General features: G+C 36.8%; 1 protein-coding gene and 1 pseudogene across 1 annotated transcript; both read left to right on the top strand.

The window, feature by feature from the left end:
• The first annotated feature begins 1,028 nt into the window (after positions 1–1,028).
• LOC106933139 (protocadherin alpha-7-like) lies at positions 1,029–21,897 on the top strand. Its single transcript, XM_015012208.2, has 2 exons — positions 1,029–3,406; positions 21,823–21,897. The coding sequence occupies exons 1-2, from the start codon at positions 1,061–1,063 to the stop codon at positions 21,895–21,897; spliced, it is 2,421 nt and encodes an 806-aa protein (XP_014867694.2). The 5' UTR covers positions 1,029–1,060.
• On the top strand, positions 21,869–26,468 carry LOC106933141 (protocadherin alpha-8 pseudogene; annotated as a pseudogene).
• Position 26,469: the final 1 nt, after the last annotated feature.

Below are 26,469 nucleotides of genomic sequence, written 5' to 3'. Positions count from 1 at the left end.
ATTCATTTTTGAGCTTTCAAGCATAACATATCACCTAATTGATTTTATACACAGCGTACTATTCTAATCTAATATGTTTTTTTCTGCCTGTTAATTGTGATATGGCTAATCTCTGAATAATGACACTTTTAATGCAAAGTTGCATTGAAAGTCCATTAAAAATGCCAACTTTGCATTAAATTATCATAACTTACAAAATCATGCAAAGTTGGCACTTTTAATGGACTTTTAATGCAACTTTTAGAGAAACTTTGCATTAAAAGTGTAATTATTTACAGAAGGACACTTCATGACAACTGTCATAAACATTCATAAAGACTTCTTTATGTTCATGACAGGTGTTATGTCATGTTTATGACAGTGTCATGTCAGTGTTATGCACACCCCTTCAAATAAAATGTTACCATAAGGGGTAGTGGAATTTTTCCAGTAGGATTCCTTGAGTTTCAATGTGGTGCTCCAAATCTACAAGATGGTTCTTCCAAACATCTGTAAGGAACTAACATTACTGTGACACTGTGTCAAAACCTCCATTGCAGAAAAAAAAGAAGTTATTTCAAGGAAATATGGGGTCTACAATAGCACCTGGAAGTCATGCAAATAAACTTGAATAAAGTTGTACAAAAATGAAACTATTGTTACATTTAGTTGTAAATACTGATTTATAACCAAGTCTACGTTGGATTGTTGGATAGACATTGAATACATTAGTGAATTATTTTGAAATTTACCTTGTCTTTTTGGGTTCTGCATCACCTTTACGAGTTTCGCGTGTTTAACGACTAGAAATGTAAACAAAAATAGATATAACAGGATTATGACAGTTGCTCGCTTGGGGGCGCTGCTTGTGAAATTTCAACACTCAGTGGAGCGTCCATATTTTGGAGCTTTTGCCAGAGCTTCGGATTGTGCATTATGGCAACGATCACTGATCCGCCATCATCAATTCCTTGATCACTATTATTTTGGTTCTCTAAATATATACATTACTCGTTTTTATTTTTATTTATGTTTTTGGGTGTCTTCAAATGATTTTTATTATCCCATTCTAAAATTCGCGATGGCACGAAGATGCAATGCAGCGCTGGAGCACCTGCTCATTTTCATTGTTTCTCTGGATTTCACTTTTAATTTCACTTCAGCGCAGCTGCGATACTCACTACCAGAAGAACTGACAACGGGCGCTGCTGTTGGAAACATTGCGAAAGATTTGGGATTGGAGCCAAGTGTTTTAATTGACAGAGGATTTCGCATCGTCACTGGATCAAAGGATTCACTTTTCCAGCTCAGTGACAACGGAGTCCTTCATATCAGCCGGAAAATAGACCGAGAGGAGGTGTGCGACCAGACTGCTAGCTGTATTGTCAACATTAAGACAGTTCTGGAGAATCCCTTAGAGGTACATTATGTCACCATCGAGGTTTTAGACGTGAACGATCATTCTCCCACCTTTCCAGAAAACGAGACGCATTTAGAAATATCGGAATCTGCTCTATCCGGGGCTCGGTTTCAACTGCAAGATGCACGGGATCCAGACAGCGGCTTGTTCTCTGTCCAGCAGTATAAGCTTAGTCAAAATGATCATTTTCGTTTGGAGATTAAAGATAGAGGGCAAGACGGTAAAATTCCTGTTTTGTTTCTGCATAAACCACTGGACAGAGAAGTTACCAGAAGTCATAGGTTACTGCTCACAGCTGTTGATGGAGGAAAGCCACCTAGATCAGGAACAATGGGAATTGTTATTAATGTTTTAGATGTAAATGACAACATGCCTGTATTTACCAGAGAGTCATATACTGTGGAGCTTAATGAAAATTCACCTGTAGGGACAACAGTCATACAAGTAAATGCCACTGATAAAGATGAGGGTCTAAATGGAGAGGTAGTGTATTCTTTTGGGAATAATGTAAACAATAAATTGCGTAAACTGTTTGAAATTGATGCCATTACAGGAGCCATTACTGTCAAAGGACTCTTAGATTATGAAACAAAGGATAGATATGAAATTGACATCAAAGCTTCTGATAAAGGACCAGTCCCTTTGTCAACAGAAAAAAGTGTCATCATAGCAGTTGTAGACTTAAATGATAATGTACCTGAAATAGAAGTGACATCCTTATCAAGTGCAATACCTGAAGACTCCAAACCCGGAAGAACAGTTGCACTGATAAGTGTGAGTGATAAGGATTCAGGTGTAAATGGGAAGGTCATATGTTCCATAATTGATGATGTACCATTCACATTAACACCTTCCTTGCAAGAAAACATGTTTTCTATTGTTACCAAATCTTTACTCGACAGGGAACATAAGTCAAAATATGAAGTAACAATAATAGCAAAAGATGCTGGTGAATCAGCTTTGTCAATTCAGAAGACAATAAGTGTCACAGTATCAGATGTAAATGACAACAGCCCAGAATTTTCAACAAGTCCATATAATTTTTATGTGACTGAGAACAATGTTGCTGGAGCGTCTTTATTTTCCCTGGATGCTTTTGATTATGATGAGGGGGACAATGCTCATGTGTCATATACTATACCGAGAAGTGGTGCTGCACATAAAACAGCAACAACCTTTCTCAACATAAACTCTGAAACTGGAACCATTGTGGCATTGAAAAGTTTTGACTTTGAAACACTGAAAACATTCGAGTTCCAAGTTGTTGCCACTGATTCTGGGACTCCGTCGCTGAGCAGCAATGTCACAGTGAACGTGTTCATTCTGGATCAGAACGACAACGCTCCAGTCATCCTGTATCCACTCAGCTCCAATGGTTCTGCTGAAGGTGTGGAGGAGATTCCACGCAACGTGAACGCAGGACACTTGGTGACTAAAGTTAGAGCCTATGACGCTGATATAGGATATAATGGCTGGTTGCTGTTTTCACTGCAGGAAGTTACTGACCACAGTCTGTTTGGTTTGGACCGCTACACAGGACAGATCAGAACACTTCGCTCATTCACAGAGACAGACGAGGCTGAGCATAAACTGGTCATACTGGTGAAGGATAATGGCAACGTTTCACTCTCAGCAACAGCTACCGTGATTGTCAAACTTGTGGAGCCAAAAGAGGCCTTTGCAGCTTCTGATGTTAAAAGTGCAGCAAATGACGATGAGGGTAATGATGTGACTTTTTACCTGATGATCACTCTGGGTGCAGTTTCCGTTCTATTTATCATCAGTATCATCGTGCTGATTGCAATGCAGTGCTCCAAATCCACAGACTATACTTCTAAATATCTCCAAGAGACTAATTATGATGGGACACTGTGTCACAGCATCCAGTACAGATCTGGAGACAAACGATACATGTTAGTTGGACCCAGAATGAGTATTGGATCTACTATAGTACCTGGAAGTCATGCAAACACACTAGTGCTACCTGACAGGAGGAGAACAGAAGAGGTAAGAATTAATTATTATTGAAAACTAGATTAATCTTGAAATATGTGTTAATTTAACAGACTTAACCTATTAAAACAGAATAATTGGATAGAAATATTCAACACTTAGGAACAAGAAGACCTCATGTTGATAAAGTAACTGTGGTATACATTGTTTATATGTAGATTAATGACTGTGTCTCATTGTTTCAAAGTGGTGATGCTTTACGGACATCTGCTTTGGCCTGTGCGTCCTTATTGCTTAAAGTTTTACTTTTACTGTCATTTGAGGAAAGATTTTCTTTTACTAGTTGCATATTTTATACTGATGTGTTGTTGCTTGTGTTTTTCCTCAGTGGTACACCTATTTAAAAACAACAAACAAAATACCAGTTTTATTTTGACTGTATGTTGAGTGCAAACAGTTTTTAAGTCTTTGTGTTTTATCAACCATATATTTTCTTAGTTTTCCTTTAATCTTCACCTCTAAAATAATAGAAAAACACATTTCTATTGATTATAGGACACAGGACTCTATCACATTTTATCTTTACATTTAAATGAAGATCACTGTTTATTTTATATATTTTTTTTATATCTTTTATCACTTTTTCTATACATCTTGGGATAAGAAGGCTTTGACTGCCTAAGACAAGCACTGGAAGTCTGGGATTTCTGATGCAGTCTTATGGATTCAATGTGCAATGAATGGCTGAGACACAGAGGAGGTCAAAGCGAGCCTGAGGCGCGTGTGCAGTGAATCACAATGTGCAGGCAGTCAGGTGGTGTAGGCTTACTACGCCTTAACATGGGTCTTATAATGGTGCATGACTAAAAAGGAAGCGATACATTCTAATGCCATATTTTATTTATTATTGTTGAAATAAAATACAAAGACGTCACAGAGATGCATGTAAATGTATTTTTAAGGACACCAAACATAACGTTCAGAATATACAATCCCTTTTGACTAATTAAAAACTAGGTCACTTGTGTAAATACTAGACTTTCAGGCTGCTTGCCTTATGAACACTGAGCGTTGCCCATAGCAACACACTGGGAGATCCACCTCTTAGACTCTACTGGTTTCCACAGACTAGCCTGCACTCCTCGGTCTTAGCAACAGCAGCGGAAGAGGATGAATGAGGGAGGGAGATGCAGGGAGAGCCGCTGAGTAGGGGGAGGGGAAATATGCAATATATCTATTTACAAGAGACAATATTTCATAAATACACAGCAAAGAAAATAAATAAAGATATTTTATAAAACTGCCATTGCAAAACAGGCAGCAGATGGTCCAGATTCTACATCTATTATGAAGGCAGGAATAGATAAGCTTCTAATTAGTTATTGCATTACATGGACGTAATCTATTTTCTCCAAAAATTAGGTCAATCTTTGATTTTATTGAATGCAACTGACAGAACAGTATGTATTTTGTGACATTTCATTTTCCTGCTATTAAAAGTGACATTTTTAAACTATCGATGAGCATGTGAGATATGGCTTTGTACTGGAGTGCACATAGAAGAAAACAAAGGATTAGTTTAAATTCAGAGTGAACCACGGTTTCACGAAGCAGAGAGCTTGAACTGACCTTCTCAGCAGTTCTTCTACCCTTTTCCAATGTCTGCTTAACGGTTGTAATTGCCCGTGTGCTTTTATGCATTTTTAATGCACCTCCGTGTCTGCATGTGTGTGAAACGAAAACTGTATGAGGCATTATGTGTGTTCAAGTGCAGCAGGACTGCTAAGCTGTGCCTGGACAGCAGATGGCAAGGAAATATGTTAATGAATAAAAATACATAGCTTGAATCTTATGCACTGACATTATCAGACTGACTATGAGGTGATTGCATACCCCAAACCAGTTCTTGGCTGCTCCTGACTTAGTTGGTTGAATAATAATAAGTGGGTGAATTAAAAATAGGTATTTCAGAATTAATAATTAATGCCATAAAACAGTAAAAGGGATACAGTATGATTGAGATTACTATACAGTTAGTTCTAAACATAGTTTGATATGGCATGCCCCTTTCAGTGAGGGTGTGCCTGCTTGCACCAGTGTCTTTGTCTCTGTAGTTGGCTGGCTCAGCAGATCAGTGCAGCTGTGCTTGTATGCTGTTTAGGCTGTATTTTTTCCACATAGAGTTGATCAGTCTTCATTTAGGCTTTAGTCTTGAGTGAAAAGGTAAAATAGATTCAATACAAAACAAAAATGGGAGAAGAAGGGAGAAAAGTAGCATGATTGACAAAAATGAGTGCAGCTTTAAACAGTGGCCTTAATTATAATTTGACCAAAAAACAATTATAAGGCTAATTTTGTGATCAAATTATCTATCAAAATTGACATGACACACTGAGATAATTAAAAGAAAATATTGTCTTCTAAATGCCTGTCTGAACTTTACCTTTCTACTTTGTAGCTGTTTCCCTCACCCAGTTCAGCATAGCAGACAGACTGCTGCAATGCTTCTTTAACCCAATCTTCATATTTAGTTCCCAACTGAATGTTTAAGTCTAAGGTGAATATTTAGTTCCAAATTAAATATTTATTTTCCAAACCAAACATTTAATTTGCTAATAAAATATTTAGGTTGATAAATATTGAGCTAAAATGCAAATTGGCTTACATATAAGCGGAAATAGAATATCAAAATAAAGGCCGGTCGCTAAAATATATATATATATATATATATATATATATATATATATATATATATATATATATATATATATATATATATATATATATATATATATATTTTTCCTCTCGATATGTCCAACATGTTCCTTGAAAACATAAGAGTTGCCTTTTTAACTCATGCCTTTACAGAAACGTAATTCTGCATCAACATCCGCCACTGTGGGCAAGACAGACAACTTCCGTTTCAAGTTCAGCGGATATCGAAGTTTAGGACATCCTGTTTATTCATTCGTAAAACATTTTTTAATATGAAAATAAGTCAGTATAATGTTTGTGTAAAGAAGTTAAAAGCAGCTTTAAAACAACAAAAGCGTGAATCAATCACACCGGTATGCTATGGCTGGAGTCCTCGCTTCCGGTCCTTGAGCAGTGGTGGCTAGTCCATGACTCGCCGCCCGAACAGATGTGAGAGAGGGAAAAAAAAAAGGATCTGTAAGCGTTGTTTAAAAATTGTAATTTGTACTGTATACACAACATTTACACCACACTGAATTTCTCCCGACGGACTATCATTTCTCTTCTGCAGAAGTTAAGCTAAATAGCCAATGGTGTGTGGTTGCTAGTGAACTTTATATTAGTCTAAATTAAATTACAAACATTTGGTCAATCAGCATAGGCAAATATAATATATTTGGCTGCTCTGGATTTCACCTCATCCGGAATATTTTACGTTGCTATGTTGATGAAGTTGATAATGGCAAACACGGAAGGTGAGGGGAAGCTTAGACCATTCCCCAACTGGCATGATTATACACGCGATTTTACAGATAGCCGGTAAGCTACAGCTTCTGTTCCTCAGCGTGTTTTATAAGTTACAGTGACCATGCTGCTCTGCTCTTCTCTGCTGTTTTCTTCTGCTCAGCTGCGGTCAGTTGTTCTGATAATCAGTTCTGAACATTGCCGTTTTAATGCTGTTGGTCTTGTCAGCATAATGTAAATGCTGCTATGGATAAAAGTTGCTAATGATGATGCTTCTCTTGCCATTTTTTGAGTTTATGCTGCTGTTGTACATAATTATCTTAATTTTATGTTAAATCCTCCTTTGGGGCGGGAGGCTTTCAATGGAGAACATGTTTGCGCGTCAGAGCAGCTGCGGTCAGTTGTTCTAATGCCACGTACGAGTTCGTGTAGGCAGAAGACGGTGTCACTGAATAATATGCACACAGGCACAGGTGGAAGCACATTGAAGTCAGATTACTGGTAGTTAGCTTATAAATCTGATTTGACAACAAAATCCAACTGTGGACTAAGAATGAGTGGATAATTAACTTACAAATACAAGCTCTATGACTTATTAAGCAGAGGGCTGATAAATGCTGAGTCTGTCAACAGTTATGTGAATTAGTCCCGAAGCAAATCGCAGCGTTGACCTATAAATTACGCATCCCTTCACCTGCCAGTCATTGTTTTGAGCATGAAACACTAAAACTAAATCAAAGAGTAAACAATTTATATTCAAATTATTAGTGAACAATAAAGGAAGAAGGGAGATTGAGGGAAAAAAAAAGAAAAGAAACTTCAAAAAATAGTGGGTTAAAAATCTAAAATTTGCCCAGAGCCTTTTTGCTGTTGTGTATTAACAGGAGAGCCCTAATTCTCTCATAGTAAGTAGGAGAAAAATATAATGAGCAGCACCAGGCTGTTAATGATGAGGGAGAGACAACAAAAAGAAACCTTACCTAAAATACAGTTAGTTACAGGGAAGTGTCCATGCAGTGATGACGTGAAAAAGATCTAATCATTCCGTGCTGTGAAATATAATGTATTGAGTCGTACCTATCAAGCCAGTTTAAAAGTAGCACACACATCGATCAGTCAGAAGATGAGCACATTGCATCATTTTGCCTCAGCAAGTTCATGTAGCCAGAAGACAGTGTTGCTAAATAATATATGACGATAACAATAAAATGGGGGCAAGTTCAGTTATTTTAACCAAGAGTCTGAAGAAAATCAAATGTTTCTCCCTCTGTCTTTCATAGTTCTGTGGTGGGCTTTATATGAAAAAAAAAAAAAAACATATTCAGGGGTTTTTAGGGCTACGGCATTATAAAGAAAATGATAGGAATTAATCTCAACTTAAGTGTTCTGTAAATTAGTCAGTTATTTGTTTTATCATTTCTCACGTGTGCCCAGAAAGTTTTATTAAGAACCTCAAAATGTTTATTGCGATCTAAGCAGATATTAGGGCAAACAAGTTTGGCTATGGGCATGTGTTTGGGAAGTGGGCTTATCCAGGAAATGACATTTCCGGAGCTGATATTTAGTCCCACTCCTCGCCCATGTAGAGGTATTATAGGCTGTATTCTGACAATCTTTACAAGTATAAATGAACTAGTAGGTTAAAACTACGTCCTCATCACTTGAACAGTATTTTATGCAAACCTTTTAGATGATTATTGCATTTCACTTCAGAATTTAAGTGTTGCATTTTGACATTCTTTGATTTACCTTTTGCTCCATCTCTTTTCTGTTCATGCACCGATATGTTTGTGCTACTTTCTTAATTTACTTTTTGAATATGTACAAAAATAGTTACAGCATTAAGCATGTCAACCTGTTTTACTCAAGGGAGTGGGTGAAAATGTAAACTTGTCAATATCCCCCCTCCTTATCCACCTATATAACCTTATATTTATTGCACATATATATATATATATATATATATATATATATATATATATATATATATATATATATATATATATATATATATATATATATATATAATTTTTAAATGATCATTTGAACAGTTTAATGTTTGAAGATTGTGTAAATTCAGTGTTCAAATTATTCCACAGTTTGACTCCACATACTGATACCCTGCAGTTTTTTTCCTAGTAGTTCTTAATTTGTATGTTTTAAATGGAGTTCTCCTTACCTGTTAAATCAAAAAACTGTTCTCAAACAGTTTTTGATTGTGTTCTTGTCATTGTCTTACTTTTGGCTTTGTAAATAATTAGAGCTGTCTGTAATTTAGATTTTACAATTAGTATTTGTTTTTGCAAAACCTAATGATGTTTATTACTATATCATATATTTTTATACTTACTTTCCTCTTCCTTAGTAGTTCATCTTTTCTTAGCAACGCTGCATTTTTTTTACCCCTCCCTCCTCTGACTCTCAGTTTACATTTCTCTTATATTCATGCATAATCGTTAACTCATTCATCTTCTTTCCTGTTGAACTTTGTCCATCTTTCTGCATTTTATCCGCTTTCTCAGTCTGTCGTGTTTTTTTAGCATGATGTCTCGTGCCTGTGGGGTTGCGGCTGTGGATGCAGATTGTGCTGTTGTGTGTCAGTAGGGCAGCTTCTCTCTTCTGTGCTGCAGCTTTGTTTGAGGATGCTTGCTTCTCATATTGGGGTCAGCAGAAAGGATGGTAATCTAATTTGCATGCACCCATATTGCTGCTGAAGCAAAAACAGTCGGGTTCACTCATCACATGTGAAGAGTATTCTCGTAGACAAACATTTGTGATGTACTACAGCTCATGGCACCTATTCACAAACGTCTAATCCTCTGTAGCTAAAGTCACTTTTACAGAAGAAAAGTGACTACATCCACAAAGGAGGAGACCATGAAACGCAGCATGAACATCCTTGATGATATGACACGTCATAAATTAATATAAAGGCACTGTTACTGAAGTCTACAAGTACTTAAGATTATAGTACAGAATTTTTTATTTTTTTTGCTGTGGGCACTTTAATGTTTGATTATATAGTTTAATGATATAATTGAGGTTTGTGAGATGTCATTCACAATGGTAAAAAAATATATACGTTTTTGTTTTTTGCTGCAGTGTTATGTTTGACAGCACTTTCTAATTTACCTTTTGTCTTAGTGTTTTGACTAAAATGTGATGCAGTTTTCTTTCCATTGTAGTCATCTATAGTGAATTTTGTCCTGTTTTCTATTTAATCAACAAAAATCTTACTATATTTTAGTCTTAAATTTATTGTATGTTAAAACTTCAGCATGGAACTCTTAGAAAACCTTAAGTCTAAAAATTTGAACAAGCACACCTTACATGTCCCTCCTGCTGCTCTCTGCTGCGCTTCTGCTCTTCTGTCATGCAGTCTGCAGAAAGCCTGTGACGTTAAGTTGTTTCTTCACCGTTAGCACAGCTGCCGCAAACCGGCAGTCTTTGCTGCTGTGCGGGAGGGTTTGAGCAACTCGTAGACTAGCGTGATACACACAGCTAAAACATTCATCCTGATTGGTTTTTCTGACCAGGAGCGGTGGACTTCTTCAGATGGACCGGCAGAAGGATGCAGAGGAGCTTGATATATATATATATATATATATATATATATATATATATTTTTTTTTTTTTTTACAGATTGTCTGTCTCAGATTAAACTGTCAACATTGTTTTAACAAATACGTAAAACATGTTCTCTGTAAAGGTTTCCCACTGCAGCTTTAAAGTTTCCCACTGCACTGAAAGAATGAATCAATCAGCTCTTTTGTTTAATTGTTTAGCTCCAGCCTTATCGTACATCAGTTAGACTGCTTACTTTAGTCATCTTTCTCACAGTCTGCCCAAATATTGTTTCCACCAAGAAACACAAATCCTCTTCTTAACCACAGAGATAAGTGATCCTTTTTCTGCCAGTTCAATTTGCGCAGTGAAACAGTCTGTTGCGATGTTGTTACTTTCTCTGTCTTCTTTTTTGGGGGATTATCTGTCGTCTTCTGTGACTGACAAGACATAGAAGACTGTTACAAGTTTCAAGTTTCTGTTATATCTGTTACAAGTTTCCCGTATTTTAAATCAGGTTATTGCACAATTACCATTGTATCAACGCACAGCAATGAAACTACTAAAATGCTTATAGGTACCAATGACTCTTCAGACAGCTGAAGTGCATTAAGATGAGAGGAAATATGGGAAAAAAAATAAAAAAAAAATAAAAAAAATATATATATATATATATATATATATATATATACATACACTAGAACCTGTCAAAGAAGGCCTGATTCTTTTGTTTTTGGGAAGACTGGGCCTTTAAACAACTTGGATCTACAACAAGTTCTGCTTTAGGCAGCTCCAAAGACAGAAGCATTAATACTAATATTAATAGTAAGGCAGAGGTGAATATAAAATTGAATCCTGCATCTGCACCTTTGCACTGATCTCAGGACAGCCTGCACTGTATTTCTATCAGCTACTGTTGCTTTATACGCGTTTTAATCCGTTACCATCTGACCGCTGTGTCCTAAATGCATATCGTCATTCACTTCCTACCACTCAGGAAGACGTAGTCTCATGGATAACCTGCCCACGGTGTGCCCCACTTTTCCCTCACTTACTGAAATAGGACTGGCCCTGTTGTGATTGTGCATGGAAACGTGGTTATAGACACTAAGGATGGAGGAATTTTATTTTCCTCCAATGATTTTGTCTCAATTTTAATGGCTGACAGAAATGTAATCATGTAGTTATGAGCCTCATCATTTTAATTGTGTTTCATAAAGTTTTTGTACGTAACAAACATATATTATGTTACTTTTGTAAAACTTGTGTACAAAAACCTGTTAGTGAATAAAATTAGCACTGACTACAAATATTAATATATTGATTTTCAAGGACTTAGTACCATCTCTTTTTATTCATCCTTTAACTACTGTCATGGTTTGTGATAACCATAAGAGTGTTTTTGTATCTGAGTCACATTGTTTTTATTATCTCTGTTGATCACTAATCACTTGTGCTCAACTGCAGCATTGTGTTTTGCCACATTTATTTCTTCAGAAAATATGAGATGACCATCACTAACTTTGAATATTAATTTTACACTATGTCATCCCCCTTCCCAGACATGTACAAAGTGCTTTTGTATGTGTTAATTCTGAGCTATTTTAATGTGTTCCTCTGTTAATTATTGCTCATGTTTTTTATTAGCAGTATCCCTCTGAAGACATTCCAGTTGTTAGTGGTGAATTAGGAAGGAAACATTGTCCTTGTGGTCAGCACAAATACAGCTGCTGCGCAGCTGATGGGGAGTTTAGCAAAGAAAGTATATTTTGTACTCTTTTGATATGGAGTGTGGAGAGACAATTTAGACATAAAACCCCTTCCTGCATTTTGACATAATTTTATAGACTGTAATCTTTTCCTAGTGTCATGTTCATCTTTTTTTTCCTCTGTTGCCTCATAGTTAATAGGATAGACACAGAATGAGTGGGCCAGAATTTCATTGCAGTAAGCGTTCACAGCTGTAGGGTTGGCTTCCTTGGCACAGCAAGGCAGATATATTTGTCCTGGTACATGGCGAAGAGCAGTTTGGAGCCATGTGTGGCTTTAAAATGAGTTGGGCAAAGCCGGTATAGAGTATTTGGATCATATATAGTAATTTTGTATTGACTAATACCTATTTAAATAATTGTTATTTTGTGCGACCTTTTCTTCTCCCATGGTTGGGTTATATAAGGCCATAGTTGTTTCCTTCCTGCTGTGGAATCAAAGTTGTGTTGATGAAATCCCCGTCTTTTTATTGCCTTTCTCATCTTATGATCAGCTGACCTGGTGGACTGAAGCCTGTTCCCTTTCTGCAAGCAGCTTCAACCTCTGTGAACAATAACTATGTAAAAGGCATTAGTAAATGCTGTGTTGGATTGTCATTTTAAATCCTTCCTGAATGAGCAAAGCTTAAATTGGGAATCATAATGATGTTTTATCTATATTTCTTTAAGCAATTGTTACAGTAAAAGTAGGAATATGATTATCACAATGCTTAACCAGTACTATATATCTACTATATATACATATATCAGTCTCTGTGATGTCTGATGTAATAACCAGTGCTTGATGGCTTATTTTAATGCTAGTGAAGGCAAGTTTTTTTTTTTAAGATGTATTTTTTTCTGAATCAACAGAGATTAGGGCAGATGTGGGTATGCTGAGCTGTTGTTTGGAATCAGAGCCCACACAGCCACAACATCTGCTGCCGAGCGGGACAGCATGGCATGCCTGCGGGAATGAACCGACTTATGGGTCAATGCAAGGCTACATACATAGATGTCAGCCACATCCATTAAGGGCAAATGCATAGGATCTCTGATTGATGGATGCTGAAAACCTGAATCCAGATCCTCAAATCTAGATAGATGGAGTAAGGTATTGGTGTTTGATTGAAAAGGGCTAAACTGGTGTGGGAAATCCAAAGTCGCAGGGGTCAGACATTGGATGCAGCTCTGATAAGAGGATTGACCTCTTCTAGCTCTATCTACGTACTGTTTGCTAAGGGGGGGTAGGGAGGTGAGGGAAGGTAAATGGGCTAAACGGCGGTGAATTCTGTCTGATTAGAACTGAATCTTGTGTTTATTTCTGGATGGGATCAGATGTTTTCTGAGGGAGAGGACCAGTCTCGAGCTGCAGGGTTCCTCATCACCCTGTGGCTATTTCCCTCATCTGCTACTCCCACTATGCATCTTGGGTAATTGCTAAGTCTTGTGTTCTGCAAGTGCAGTCCTCTTTGCTATTCTTTTTTTTGACTTTCTCTGGATGTCCTCGACTTGTGTTCTCAGAAAAATAAAGCTGTTTAGCATAACTGCTTATTATTTTAGAGCGGCTAAGACAACATTTCTGTCATGCTGCTCAACATAATTTACCAACGAGTTTATGAAAAGTCTTGCTGATGGTTGTAAAATCAAAATTGTTCCTTTTTTTATTAATGCACAAAAGCAGTCAAAAGTATTCTTAGTCTAAAAACGATTAGCCTTTTATGTGTATTTTATTACTTCAATGATTTATGTCTTACGACTGAGACATTTTCAGCCAACAGTTAACAAAGAGTTGCTTTTTTTTCCAACTCATAATCTTTAACAATGCATCAGAAATATTTTATATTCATAAAAAATATATATTTTTAGTCTTTAAAATATGAACAATTGCATCATTTTATAATTTCGTCTGTCTGATTAAATCATTTTAAAATACTAATTCAGGTGTCATGATCAGTTACTCGGTACTTGTGTAGCTTTATCTCAAAATAACTTTTTTTCTCTTACACACATCATTTCTTGGACGGCTGCTTTTTACTTGTACTTGAGTGAAAATGCATTGAAGTAATAATACTCATACAATTTTTACCCACCTTTGAATATCTCATCGTAAGTTTCACCTTGTACATGCATAAGCATAAAATTCAAGGACTTTTTGTCCTGCGAGGGCATTTAGAGGCGGCGGTTGCTCAGATGACATTGACATAAGTAGAAATAAACAGATGATTTGAAAAGAACAGATATTCATTTGAGTCTTTCTGGTCTTCATTGTAAAGTCTGAACCTGTCAGGTGCTCTTTACAGTCCGTGAGTCATGCCATCCCACATGCAGCTTCGCCTTTTGTAAACTTGTTCTGCTGTACTTATTTTGAGCTGAGAGCCGTCTGTCTTAAAAATGAATCAGAAATGTTTGGCATTTAGAGCTGGTTCTGTTATTCTGACAGTGTCGTGGAGATTAGAGCTTACATTGCATCACATAGCCCTCATTTGTGACTTTAATGTAAACGTGAATTCCTCTCTAGTGTTTCCCGTCATCTTATCCCGTAGGCTAAATGTATGAAGAAAACAGAGAGATGGGTGTGGAAGATGAGTGTTGATCCTGTCAGCCTGACTCGGATCCTGCTTTCTCCTCCCGCCATGTTTCTCTCTTTTTTGCCTGTCTGTATTCTCCTTATCACTACTCCGCTTTCCCCACCACATCTGATTCTCTGCTTCACCTATTGCTGCTCTCTCTTTTTTATATGATAGTTTCCTCAGTTTCTATCTTTGTCTCCGTTCTCCTTGTTCTCGATTTTAAACAAAGAACCCTTATCTCGGATTTTTGCTATCCCTCCCCCCTCCTACACATGCTGACGTCCTTTGCTGTTTTTCTTTTACTTATGCCCCCTCCTGTTGCTTTTTGCAACTGCAGGTTCATGGGAAACAGGGATTGGTTCAACTTTGTCCTTTTTCCTCTCCTGTCCTTTTCTCGTTTTTTAGTGTTTTATTTATGTTTCATTTGCTAACCGTTATTGAACTACCAAGCATTTCCTGCCTATTAAGTATTAGTGATATATCATAATTGTTGTGCTTTGTAACTGGAACACAAAAATTGTTCTCAAGTGAGAGTAGCACTGCTTCAAAATGTTTTTTACTGAGGTAAAAGTAAAAAAGCAGGTGTCCAAGAAATTAGTAAGAATAAAAGAGTATTTGGTAAAGCAGTTGCTTAGCTACTGAGTAACTGATGGTCATAACATCTGATTTAATATTATAAAGATTATTTAATCAATAAAAAAAAAATCAAAGATGTGTGCAAATTCTGGTATTTTAAAGACTAAAATGAAATAACTAATATAGCTGCAAAATACAACATTATAAGCAGAAAAGGACTGTTTCAAATATTTTTTTTTGTTTAAAACTCACAAAACAAATGGCACAACAGTTTCAGCAAATTGAAAATAGCATGAGAACGATAAACAATAAACAGTAAAGCTCACTTTACCATGAACTGTGGATCTGTGTCTAGTTGATTTGACTTGTGGTTCAAACATGTTTGTTCTTCATTCAGTGAAGTGACTTGCAGTGGCTAGTGCACTAATTAAGAGTAGCGATACTTCATAATAACACTGTTCAACTAAAAATAAAAAAAAAATGATTGTGTAGTAAAGCTACTCCTCCAAGTAAATGTAACCAACCAGAGGAACAACAGGATACTCTTCATCTACCGCCTCAAATTTCTCTTAACTTAGAACATATATAGTTTATTAAAGCTTTTACTTGAATTTTGAATGAATTGTGAAATATGAAATTAATTATCCTTTTACTGTGTCAAGATTGAGCCTGCTGTAGTAATTAAAAAGAGCAGTTCAAAGTATGTTTTGCATATGTCATCTAGCATCACAGTCCTGTCTACATGTGATACAAGTTATGAAAACAAGTGACGATAAAGAAAATTAGCATTATTTGGCCAAATGATTGCAATGACTTACTCTATTTAAATATAAAACCCTTTTTTTCAATATGAAAGTTGCACTTTATGAAATTATTTGTCTGATCTGATTTAAGGACAGAAATTTGTGATTTTTTTTTCTTTCTAGCACATCAGTTTTTAATGCTTAAAGTCCAAAAATTTTCATACCACTGGCAGAATTACCAATGCAGCATTTGAATAGCAATGTTTTTAAACGTGCGATAAAACTAAATATTCATATTTCCCCTAAAAATAAAAAAACAAGACTTTTCCTATACAAACTGACTAAAATGCAGATGTTTTTAGCAAAGCTTCACTCATTCTGTTGCAGATGATTACCTCAGGTAACTAGTTTTTTTTTTCTATGTTCAAACAATATTTTACGTTAATTCATAATTTCACACCGTCTTATATCACATGTATAGTTTTAGCCGTTCAGGTGCGTGCTATAGTGGAGTAATTATTAATTTCCTCAGGAGCATATTGTACTTCTCTGCTTGTCAGCATGTAGGACATTTTAAATGCTTGATTTCGTTTCTTTCAGTGCCTGCAGTCGTTGCATTGTATCAATAATTCTCTTAACTGTGGCCTAACGTCACTGGCTCAGTGCAAGACAGTCACATTTACTTTTCTTCTCTGATTATTTGACTCGAATTTTAGCAGCAGATAAGATAAATTGTTTCTTATGATGTACTGAAAATATAAATGTTTCTCAGCAAATCTAATTGTCTCATAAGACGTGCTGTGATGGATAATACATGAACTGAATGTGTTTAAATTGACAAGTTGACCCAGAAAAAGTGAGAAAAAAAAAGACTGATAGGAAAGTAATTTGGAGTTTGATATGTTCATCAAAAGGTTTCTTAAATTCAATATTTTTTGATAATTTCTCCTGAAACGGTTGTTTACAATAAGCAAGTTTGAATTCTGACTCGGCTTGTGTTTTCTTGTTACTGAGAATGTGTGAAAAAAGTTGTTACATTTGATTGAACACTATAATGTACAGCAATGCAGCGTAGCACAGAAATAGCCATTCATACACAAATACTTGTATTTCTTTGGACCAAAATCCCAAATGGCAATAATTCAAGTTGAAGTTCGGCTGCAATTTCCTTTATGAAAACCTGAGGCTGATGAAGCTCAGGTTGGTCTCCTATATATGTTTAATTTTGAGGGTGATGAGAGTGGAAGCCGTTTACTATTTTTGGAAAGTGTCAGCCAGAGCTCACACGATTGGTTGGCAAGTCATTATTTTATAAATAGTCGTCGTCATATCCTGTAGAAAGTAGAGCAACCTCACAAAATCATTCCAGCAGTTTCTAACATAAGACTCTCTCTGCAGACCAGCACACTCTTCTATTATTCATTCTTTTTTTTTTTCTAAGAAACAGGCCATGGCCCTGGCCTGCACCTGCAATGCTTTTCACATCTAGTGCTGCCTAATGCATCTTCTGCTGCATGACTAATAAGAATGTAAAAATATAACCTGCACAACTGCATGAATATGCTTGTGCAAAAAACACAAAAGTGCAGATAGAGAGTGCTTCTTTATGTTTTACTGAAAAGACTAATATTGTATACTCAATAATCGCCCCACATTTTTGGATGATCTGCAGTTAAAGATAAGAAGATGTTCTCAATGTCTCTTCTCTTTTTATTTTGCTATTTCAACCAGAGGAAGGTACTATTAAACAAGATACATCCACATCTCCATTTGCAATCTAGAACAGCTGACATTTAAATATCCGGAGCCACAGAAACGGCATTTCACTCTCAGGCTGCTGGTGAAGCTGTAATGCTGATGCCATTTATGAAGTGTGTAAGAGTGCTAATCTGATAGAGCGTTTTATATTCAACCCCCGCCTCTGCCATCAGGATGTCTGGACATGTGGAAACTCCTACGGAGAACAAAGAAGAGGGTGAAAAGGCTCCCCCTTGTGGCAAAATGCAAACATTTCTGTCGCTTTTTGTGTGTTTGTTTGCCTTCAATTATTTAGCGTGTCGCCACTGTGAATGTTACACTGTCATGACTGGAACTATTATTGACTATCTGTGTGACTATTGATCCATAAATAGCAGGTTCTGTCCCATTTGCCCAGTGTGTCTGACTCAAACACAAACATCCCCACTGAATGGTGAGCATTTTTATTCATCAAATCCGGGATTGAAAGATGGATTTCTTCCTAATCCAACCAAATACAGCCTGTTGGCTTCAGGGAGCATCTGAGAGATCAAGTAATAAAAAGTGAAATACCCAATGGAAAAATTGGGTATTTGTAAATTGTTAAATATCCATATTACTTAAAATTCTTTAATTACATAAGATAAATGTATTAATTATAATTCACTTGTGAGGGATAGGTATCAGCAAATAAGTGTTTTGTTTATGGTGTTGCTGCTCAGTGACATAAGGCAGGGTGTGGCGGAGGAGGATGCAAAGGGGGGGCCTGAACGAGACTGCATATGCGTCACCATGAAAACAGGAGGGAGGATAGTGAATCAATTATGTGAGTGCGCAGTGAGGGGGTGTTTCAGATGGACCCTGCCTTTGATGCTGGGCAGAGATTTTTGCTCGAGTAAAGAGTCTATTAGAGTCACTATAATTCTGGATTTCCAATCAAATTTGATGATATTTACACCTTATTGTTTGCCTCATTTTTATTAGATTTGACTTCTGATGTGTTTTTTGTTGTTTATCTACTATAAGCCTGAGTTTGCCCTCTACCTTGTCCTTTGGGCTTCACATTGTGTCTTCTCCCATCATTTTCTCTCCTGCTCTCACACAAACAACTGTAGTTCAGAAAAAAATCATAATGGACACTAAGTGACTCTTGACAGTCCAAATAATTAAAGATACAAATCCTAATAATTAAACTAACTACCGCAATATATACACCGACTTTTACTGGAAGTTATAAATAGATTACGGTGTGCATTTCTGATCATTAATGATCAGATGCGTTGTAATGTTTTCTTTCCATTCTCATCAGGAACAGTATTAAAATAGCACAGTGCTGGATATTTAAAGCATCTGGTTTTCTGTTTTTTATTTATTTATTTATTTTTTCATAAAAATGTTAGCGATGTGTAAAAAGCATCAACATAATCACGCAGCAGGTGTAGCATACATGTTGTTTCACAGTAGAGTAACTAATTAAATGATTTTCTTTTTAGGCAACGTTCCATTACTTTCCAATAGAGTGAACAATGTGCCCCACTGTGGCTTTCAGTGTGTGTGTATATGTGTGACTGGATTTTGGGCATGCTCCATATTCCCTTGTCCTGATTTTTCATTTTGTTCCGGCACATGTTTCCATAGACACGCCCCTGCCCTACTTACTCCAGAAATGAGAGGAGACGAGCACAGATTTGGAAATAAATGATTAAGTAGTAGTAGGATTAAACAGTATGGATGACTCGAATTTTATATTTCTCTTCAACTCTTTCAGGACATATATTGAAGACAAAAGAGGATAAAGCTAATGTATAACTAGCCACATGTATTCTAACACTGTGTGTGTTTGACTAACAAAAAGTTCATGTACATATCTCCCAATTTTTGCTGTATCTTTATTTTTCTATTACCTGCAATGTCTGTAAATTCAGATTCTTCTTTATTCAGTAATAAAACCCTTTGCTTCTCATTACTTGAAACCTCTCCTAATTACATTTTTAACGATAGAAACACATTGTTGTTGTCACCTTGCAAATTTCTTCTGTTTTTGCTTTGTTTTGTAAATTTACTTTAATGCTTCAGATTATCAAAAAAATTTAAATAACTAGACAAAGAAACCCCTAGTAAATGAGAAGTTCCCTTTTGAAATTATGATTTAATTCATTATGAAAAATAATGCTATCCGAACCAACCTGAGCCTATTTTGAAGAAACATCTGTTGTCTTATTAAATCATGACTAAATTGACTGAACCTTTTGAAGAGCTCAGATTCACAATCACGAAATAACTTAAAACGGAACCTGTCTTATAGGACAGACATTATGAGTCTCACTTGATCTTAAGAAATTTAAGAACAGATGAGAAATGAGATCAAACCCATCTGGACAAGAGTTTTCAGTTCACCACAGTGAGCAGAACCAATGTCCACAAATTGTAAAACAACAAGGAACAGATGTGAGGCTTCTCAGAACTGAACAACCTGCTAAAATCATCACAAGAGGTCACAAAATAACTCAGAACAGCATAGAAGCACTTTGGGCCTCACTTCGGTCAGGTTCAGTGTTCACAGTAAAGAGTCTGGGTAAAGTGAGACTTGCTTTACCCAGACTCAAATTAAACTCAAAGCCTCATATCACATTGACTGATTAAAAACATTTTGATGTTTTTGTTTTTTTTTGTTTTTTTCCCCCCAAAGGTTTTGGGGGGATTATCAATGAATTGACATGACAAAAGTGGAACTTGTTCAAACTTGCTAAAAGTTAATGTAAGCATCTGGTTCTTAAAGGACAGACAATGAATTTAAATGTATAAATCGAGGCCATTTTATTAGCCTTTTATTAGAAGAAGATCTCTAAAAACAACTAACTGTGACTTGGAAGGAAATAGTAGTAGATAAAGCAGCACTTTTAAACAAGAATTGTGATGCCCTCTTGTGTCAAAATGAGCTGTATTATTTCAGACTGAAAAATACTGCCAATATCTCAACATGTGATTGCTGGACAACTTCTGCAAGGCAACGTGGGGCTCAGAGGTGCAGTGGGTGGGGGGATGGCAGGATACAAAGGTCAGGCTCTCTCAGGGTCTGCAGGGATGGGAACAAACCTTCTATTTTTGCTACAGTGCTGTATCAGTAAATATGCTACAGTAGTGTTACATTACCAATGTATGAGCAACCCAGGGCTTGTGTCTGCTTGATGAAAGTATATATATATCTTTTTTTCCACAAGTGTTACTATGATGCGATACGATTTATTAATTGAAATGAAAGTTTTATTAAAGTACACAACAGGAAAAATTGTAAGTAGCTTCACAATCTTGTATGCTGTTTTTTGTATCCCTATTGCTGTGAAAGACAAACTAACAGCTTTCTGCGTGAGTGTGGGTGTGTGAGAGTGTTTGGGAAAAAAAAAAAGAAAAGAAAACACATCCATGATGGAGTTGCTATGGAGATGAGAGAGCAGTGCACAAGAAGAGAGGAAGCAGAAAAGGGGGAGGACTGGCCTCTGAGCACATTCAGATGGCACCCTTCCCCCCCATCCACAGACATCAACGTGAACGATACAGTAGAGACGCCCGTGAAGTCCAGATTTACTCCCACTTGTGCACACAGCTGACAGCTTTGCAAACAGCCATTGAGGAAATCATCAGACAGAGGTGACGGAACACATTTAGCTACTAAATGTGGTGGAAGCTGATCAATAATGCAGGGAAAACGCCTAAACTGACTGACTGCCTTCGCCCCCTGCAGCCCCCGCCCCTCTGTTACCACGCATCACCCTCTTTGGTCCCATCCCTCGTGATGCTTCCGGAAGAGTGAAACATGTTTAAAGGAGCAGGCGCAGACGGTTATCATGCATGACTACCACGAATGAAATATAGTATAGTTTTACTAAAACACAACTTATGCACTATTATGTATTAATTGTAGGGTATGAAGTATCAACAATGAATTAAGTAGTCATTCGTTAAATGTTTTTAGTAAATAAAGCATTAGGGAAAATACACATTCATGTGCATTTAGGAATAAAATAAATCCATACAGTTTTATTATAGTGAAGCATTTAATGTTGATTATTTTTGTGCGGCTGTTTCCCCAGACGAGCTTTAACTCAGGAGGAAAGGATCTGAAGGTCGAACAGGAATGCTCTCTGACGCAAACCCAGTTTGACTAAAGTTGATTGCAGTACTCTTTGATCTTATAAAGTACTAAATTTATGTGGAGTTGAATCACAAACTAATTTGCATGTGTGTTCTGTTCTACATTTTATTTTGTGTTTTTTAGTAAATGTTTCTTTTTTCCCAAGACAGATTGTGTTGTAAATTGTCTCTGAAGAAAAAAAAAAATGTTTAAAAGTTGTCAGAAGAGCAAGCAAAAATGTTTTGTTACAATCACATTTTAAAATTATGCCTTGTCCTAATGGTGCTGAATATGTCTGGCTGTGCGTGTGTCGTGTTTTTATTAGAAAGATAATCCAGGGACAAACTCTGTGAGAAGCGTGCAGTGTAATTGTTGTGACCTACAAACACATGACTCACTGAATTTCAAGTACAATATAGACTTTTACATTTAACTTTATGTTTGTTCAAACTTATCTAAATATTATGTCTCTAACTCGGGTTTGTTACTCTAATTGTCATTGACACGTCTGGAAATTTAAGCACATAAATTATAAGAGATTATTATTATTAAAACTGGTTTTGAATACATGACTTTGGCTGTAAGATGATTAGAAATGTTTTCAAATCAAATAATGCTTCCTTAGGAATGGAAATGGGACACGAGTTACTGAATCGGGCATCTAATCCCAGGATTACATAGTGGAGAATCTGCATAAGCGCATGACTGCTGTCTCTGTGGAGATGCAGGGGAAATGTGGAAATATCCCAAAATAATCCGAGCAAACTGTGGAGATAATTCACTAAAACAATTAGGCGCCGAGTAAAAGATAATTGTTGCTGTAAATAGATTGAGAGAAGAGAAAAATGGATGTCTCTACTGATGCAAAATGGGAAGAAGCTATATTTGTTTGTTTAAATGCCTTACTGAAAAACAAAATATAGTGCTGATTGATGTGTAAATAGGAAAACAGACACATTGACCCATGATAGTACTCACAAGTGTAATAATAATAATAATAATAAATACAAAGTCAAATTTATTTATATAGAACTTTAAAATCATGTACAACTGCACCAAAGTGGTGTACAAAAACAATACTAAAATAATTTGATGAAAAGAAAAGGAGAAATATTACAAGAAAAAAAAATCATGTATATTGTTAAAATAATATATGTAATGATAAGTTAAAAAAAATCAAAACTGAAGAGCTACAGTATAAGGCCTTAATTAAATGCCAAAGAATAAAAATGAGTTTTGAGAAGCAATTAATATACAATAAGATTAGTTTTCTAAGGTGAAATTGTGCAAAAAAAGAAAGAAAAAAAATCATTCATTGCCATATAGTTACTTGAGCTGCACCTTGTGGTAGTAACATTGTTGTCAGATGGGTTTTGATAAAGCACATAATACTTGATTGAATTGTAAAAAAAAATAAAATAATGTGTTGCCTGTAGTTCTGCTCCTTCTCCACGTGGCGTCGCTGATGATCCATCAAAGGCAGCTGCTAATTTTTATAGATATAAGCATAAGCCCCTCCTGTTTTCAGACGGTTATGTTCTCATTCTTTGTTACAGAGACATTGAGGAGACACTGGACGTTATTAACATTAAGCTCAATGCGGCTACTATCATCCTTTGTGTTAAATATCCGTTTTGATTTTGAATTCCTTCTACATTCTTCATTCACATTGGAGAGAAATGGCTCTTTCTTGTGGCTGGAGCAGCTTTGGGATGTATTTCTACCTTTTTTTACTCTGCTGCTGGCAATCGGTGACTGGGCAGCTCTCATATTCCGTTCCAGAGGAGGTGATCCCAGGGACACCGATTGGAAATCTCGCCAAGGATTTAAACCTCAGCACACAACAGCTGGAATCTCGCATGTTTCAGATTGTTGCAGGATCGAAGAAAAAATTATTTGAGGTAAACCTCAAGACAGGTTTTCTTTATGTCAGTGAGAGAATAGATAGAGAAGAGCTTTGCTCGGAGGAGCGCAGATGCTCACTTAAAGTAGAAGCTGTGATAAATAATCCGTTAAAGATTTATCATATTGACGTGGAAATTTTAGATGTAAATGACAATTCCCCGTCCTTTGACACCACTCTGCAGAATTTGTACATTGCCGAGAACACTTTACCAGGAGTCAAATTTGCATTATCTGAAGCAACTGACGCAGACATAGGAAAAAACGGGGTCAATACTTACAAATTAAGTCTGAATGGACATTTTTCTTTGGCTGTTCACAAAACTGATGACAGTGTGTCTGCAGAGTTGGTGTTGCAGAAGGCATTAGACCGCGAAAAGCAAGCTGTAATCACCATGACGCTGACTGCATTAGACGGTGGGACTCCTCCTAAATCTGGCGCCTCGCAAATTATTGTTAATGTGCTGGATATCAACGATAACATTCCCGTATTCAGCCAAGCACTGTATAAAACTAACATTACCGAAAATACCCAGGTAGGAACAACAGTGATCGCTGTGAGCGCCACCGATGCTGACGACAACCTGAACGGTGAGATTGTGTATTCGTTGAGAAGCAAAGATCAGAAACACATATTGGATATGTTTGTGATAGAACCACAAACTGGCATTATTAAGGTAAAAGGTAATATTGATTTTGAGGATAGAAAAGCATTTGAGATACGTGTAGAGGCCAGTGATAAAGGGCAGCCATCCATGTCTGCTCACAGCAAGGTGCTGGTAGAAGTGTTGGACCTAAATGATAACGCTCCTGAAATCACCGTCACTTCGTTGCATCACACTGTGAAAGAGGACGCGGCTGCGGGCATCGTGGTTGCACTTGTTTCAGTTCTTGATAAAGATAGTGGAAAAAATGGTGACATGAGGGTCGAAATTAAAAATGATGTACCATTTAAACTGGAAACAAACTACAAAAATTATTATTCATTGTTAGTGGACGGGTCACTCGATAGGGAGCAGGTCTCTAATTACAACATTACAATAGTTGCTAATGATAAAGGAATCCCGCAACTTTCAAGTACAACTATAGTTCCTATAGTTGTTTCTGATGCAAATGATAACGCGCCTCTGTTTTCAGAGGATGTCATTAATGTGTCCCTCAGGGAAAACAGCGCAGTGGGAACCATACTCAAAAGAGTTACTGCGACTGATGCTGACTATGAGCAAAACAGTAAGGTGAGCTATTCATTTTTACAAAGTGTTGGTAGCATATTACCACTATCCACTCTGGTGAATATTAATTCTGAGACAGGGGATATAATTAGCCTTCAGTCTTTTAACCACGAAGAGTTAAAGACGTTTCAGTTTAAAGTTCAGGCTACAGATGCTGGTGTTCCTCCGCTCAGCAGCAACGTGACTGTTAATGTTTTTATCTTGGATGAAAATGATAATAATCCAAACATTTTAGCTCCTTATTCTGAGCACGGCTCTGTTAACAGTGAGACCATCCCTTATTCTGCTGAAGCTGGATACTTTGTAGCAAAGATCAGGGCTGTGGACGCAGATTCTGGATACAATGCGCTGCTTTCTTATCACCTGTCGGAGCCCAAAGGAAACAACCTGTTCAGGATTGGAACCAGCACCGGAGAAATCAGGACTAAGAGGAGAATGAGTGACAATGACCTGAAAACTCATCCACTGGTGGTTTTAGTTTCTGATAATGGAGAACCTTCTCTGTCAGCCACTGTTTCCATTGATGTGATGGTGGTTGAAACCACAGCTGATGTCCAGACTCAGTTCAGACATGTGCCTATAAAGGAGGACAACTTCTCTGATTTGAACTTGTATCTGCTGATCGCCATCGTGTCAGTGTCTGTGATCTTTCTGCTGAGTCTCATCAGTTTAATAGCTGTCAGATGCCACAGGACAGACAGTGATTTCAGCAGGTACAGCGCCCCCATGATCACCACCCACCCTGACGGGAGCTGGTCTTACTCTAAAGCTACTCAGCAGTATGACGTGTGTTTCAGCTCAGACACACTGAAGAGTGACGTAGTGGTTTTCCCCGCCCCGTTTCCACCTGTAGATGCTGAACTGATCAGTATTGACGGAGGAGACACTTTTACCAGAACTCAGACTTTACCTAACAAAGATAAGGTAAGATGTTTATATTACCTACAGTTGTTGCAACTGAAACTTCCAAAGCTAAATATGAAACATGAAATGTAGAAAATACATGTCTTTGAATATTTTGTTAAAATATATTGCTGCGTGGGTCAAAAGAACTATGTTGTTTTTTTAGATAGGATACGATAGTTACTGAGAATTATGTCGTTGTCCATGGTGCTGAATTTAAATGATAGGCGAAAAATCAGTGTCTTTTGTCGTATGGATCGGGCAAAAATATTGGTTCGTTTACTGTCATTGCGCATCATAAAGGATGGAAATCACTTTTAATGGCATTTAGCGTGGGTTCGTATAACAGTTTATCTGGATCTTTTTATTATTTTTTTTTCTACAAAAGGGAAACTATTCTTAACCCTTCAAGTAGCTGCTTTTTCTTTTAATGAAAATGTACCTCTTATCAAAGATTTCTTTTTTCCAGTCACGAAAGTAGTTATTTCAAACAGCCACATGAGGACGTCCTAGACCGTCACATGATGTCTGTTGTTTGTTTCAGGCCCCTCCCAAATTCATAGGATGAT

The sequence above is a fragment of the Poecilia mexicana genome, unplaced genomic scaffold (genome assembly GCF_051168715.1).
Source record: "Poecilia mexicana isolate PSO_F unplaced genomic scaffold, ASM5116871v1 scaffold_10, whole genome shotgun sequence".
NCBI lineage: Eukaryota > Metazoa > Chordata > Actinopteri > Cyprinodontiformes > Poeciliidae > Poecilia > Poecilia mexicana.
Note: the sequence above shows the minus strand (reverse complement) of the source record. Positions and strands in the feature narration are given on the sequence as shown.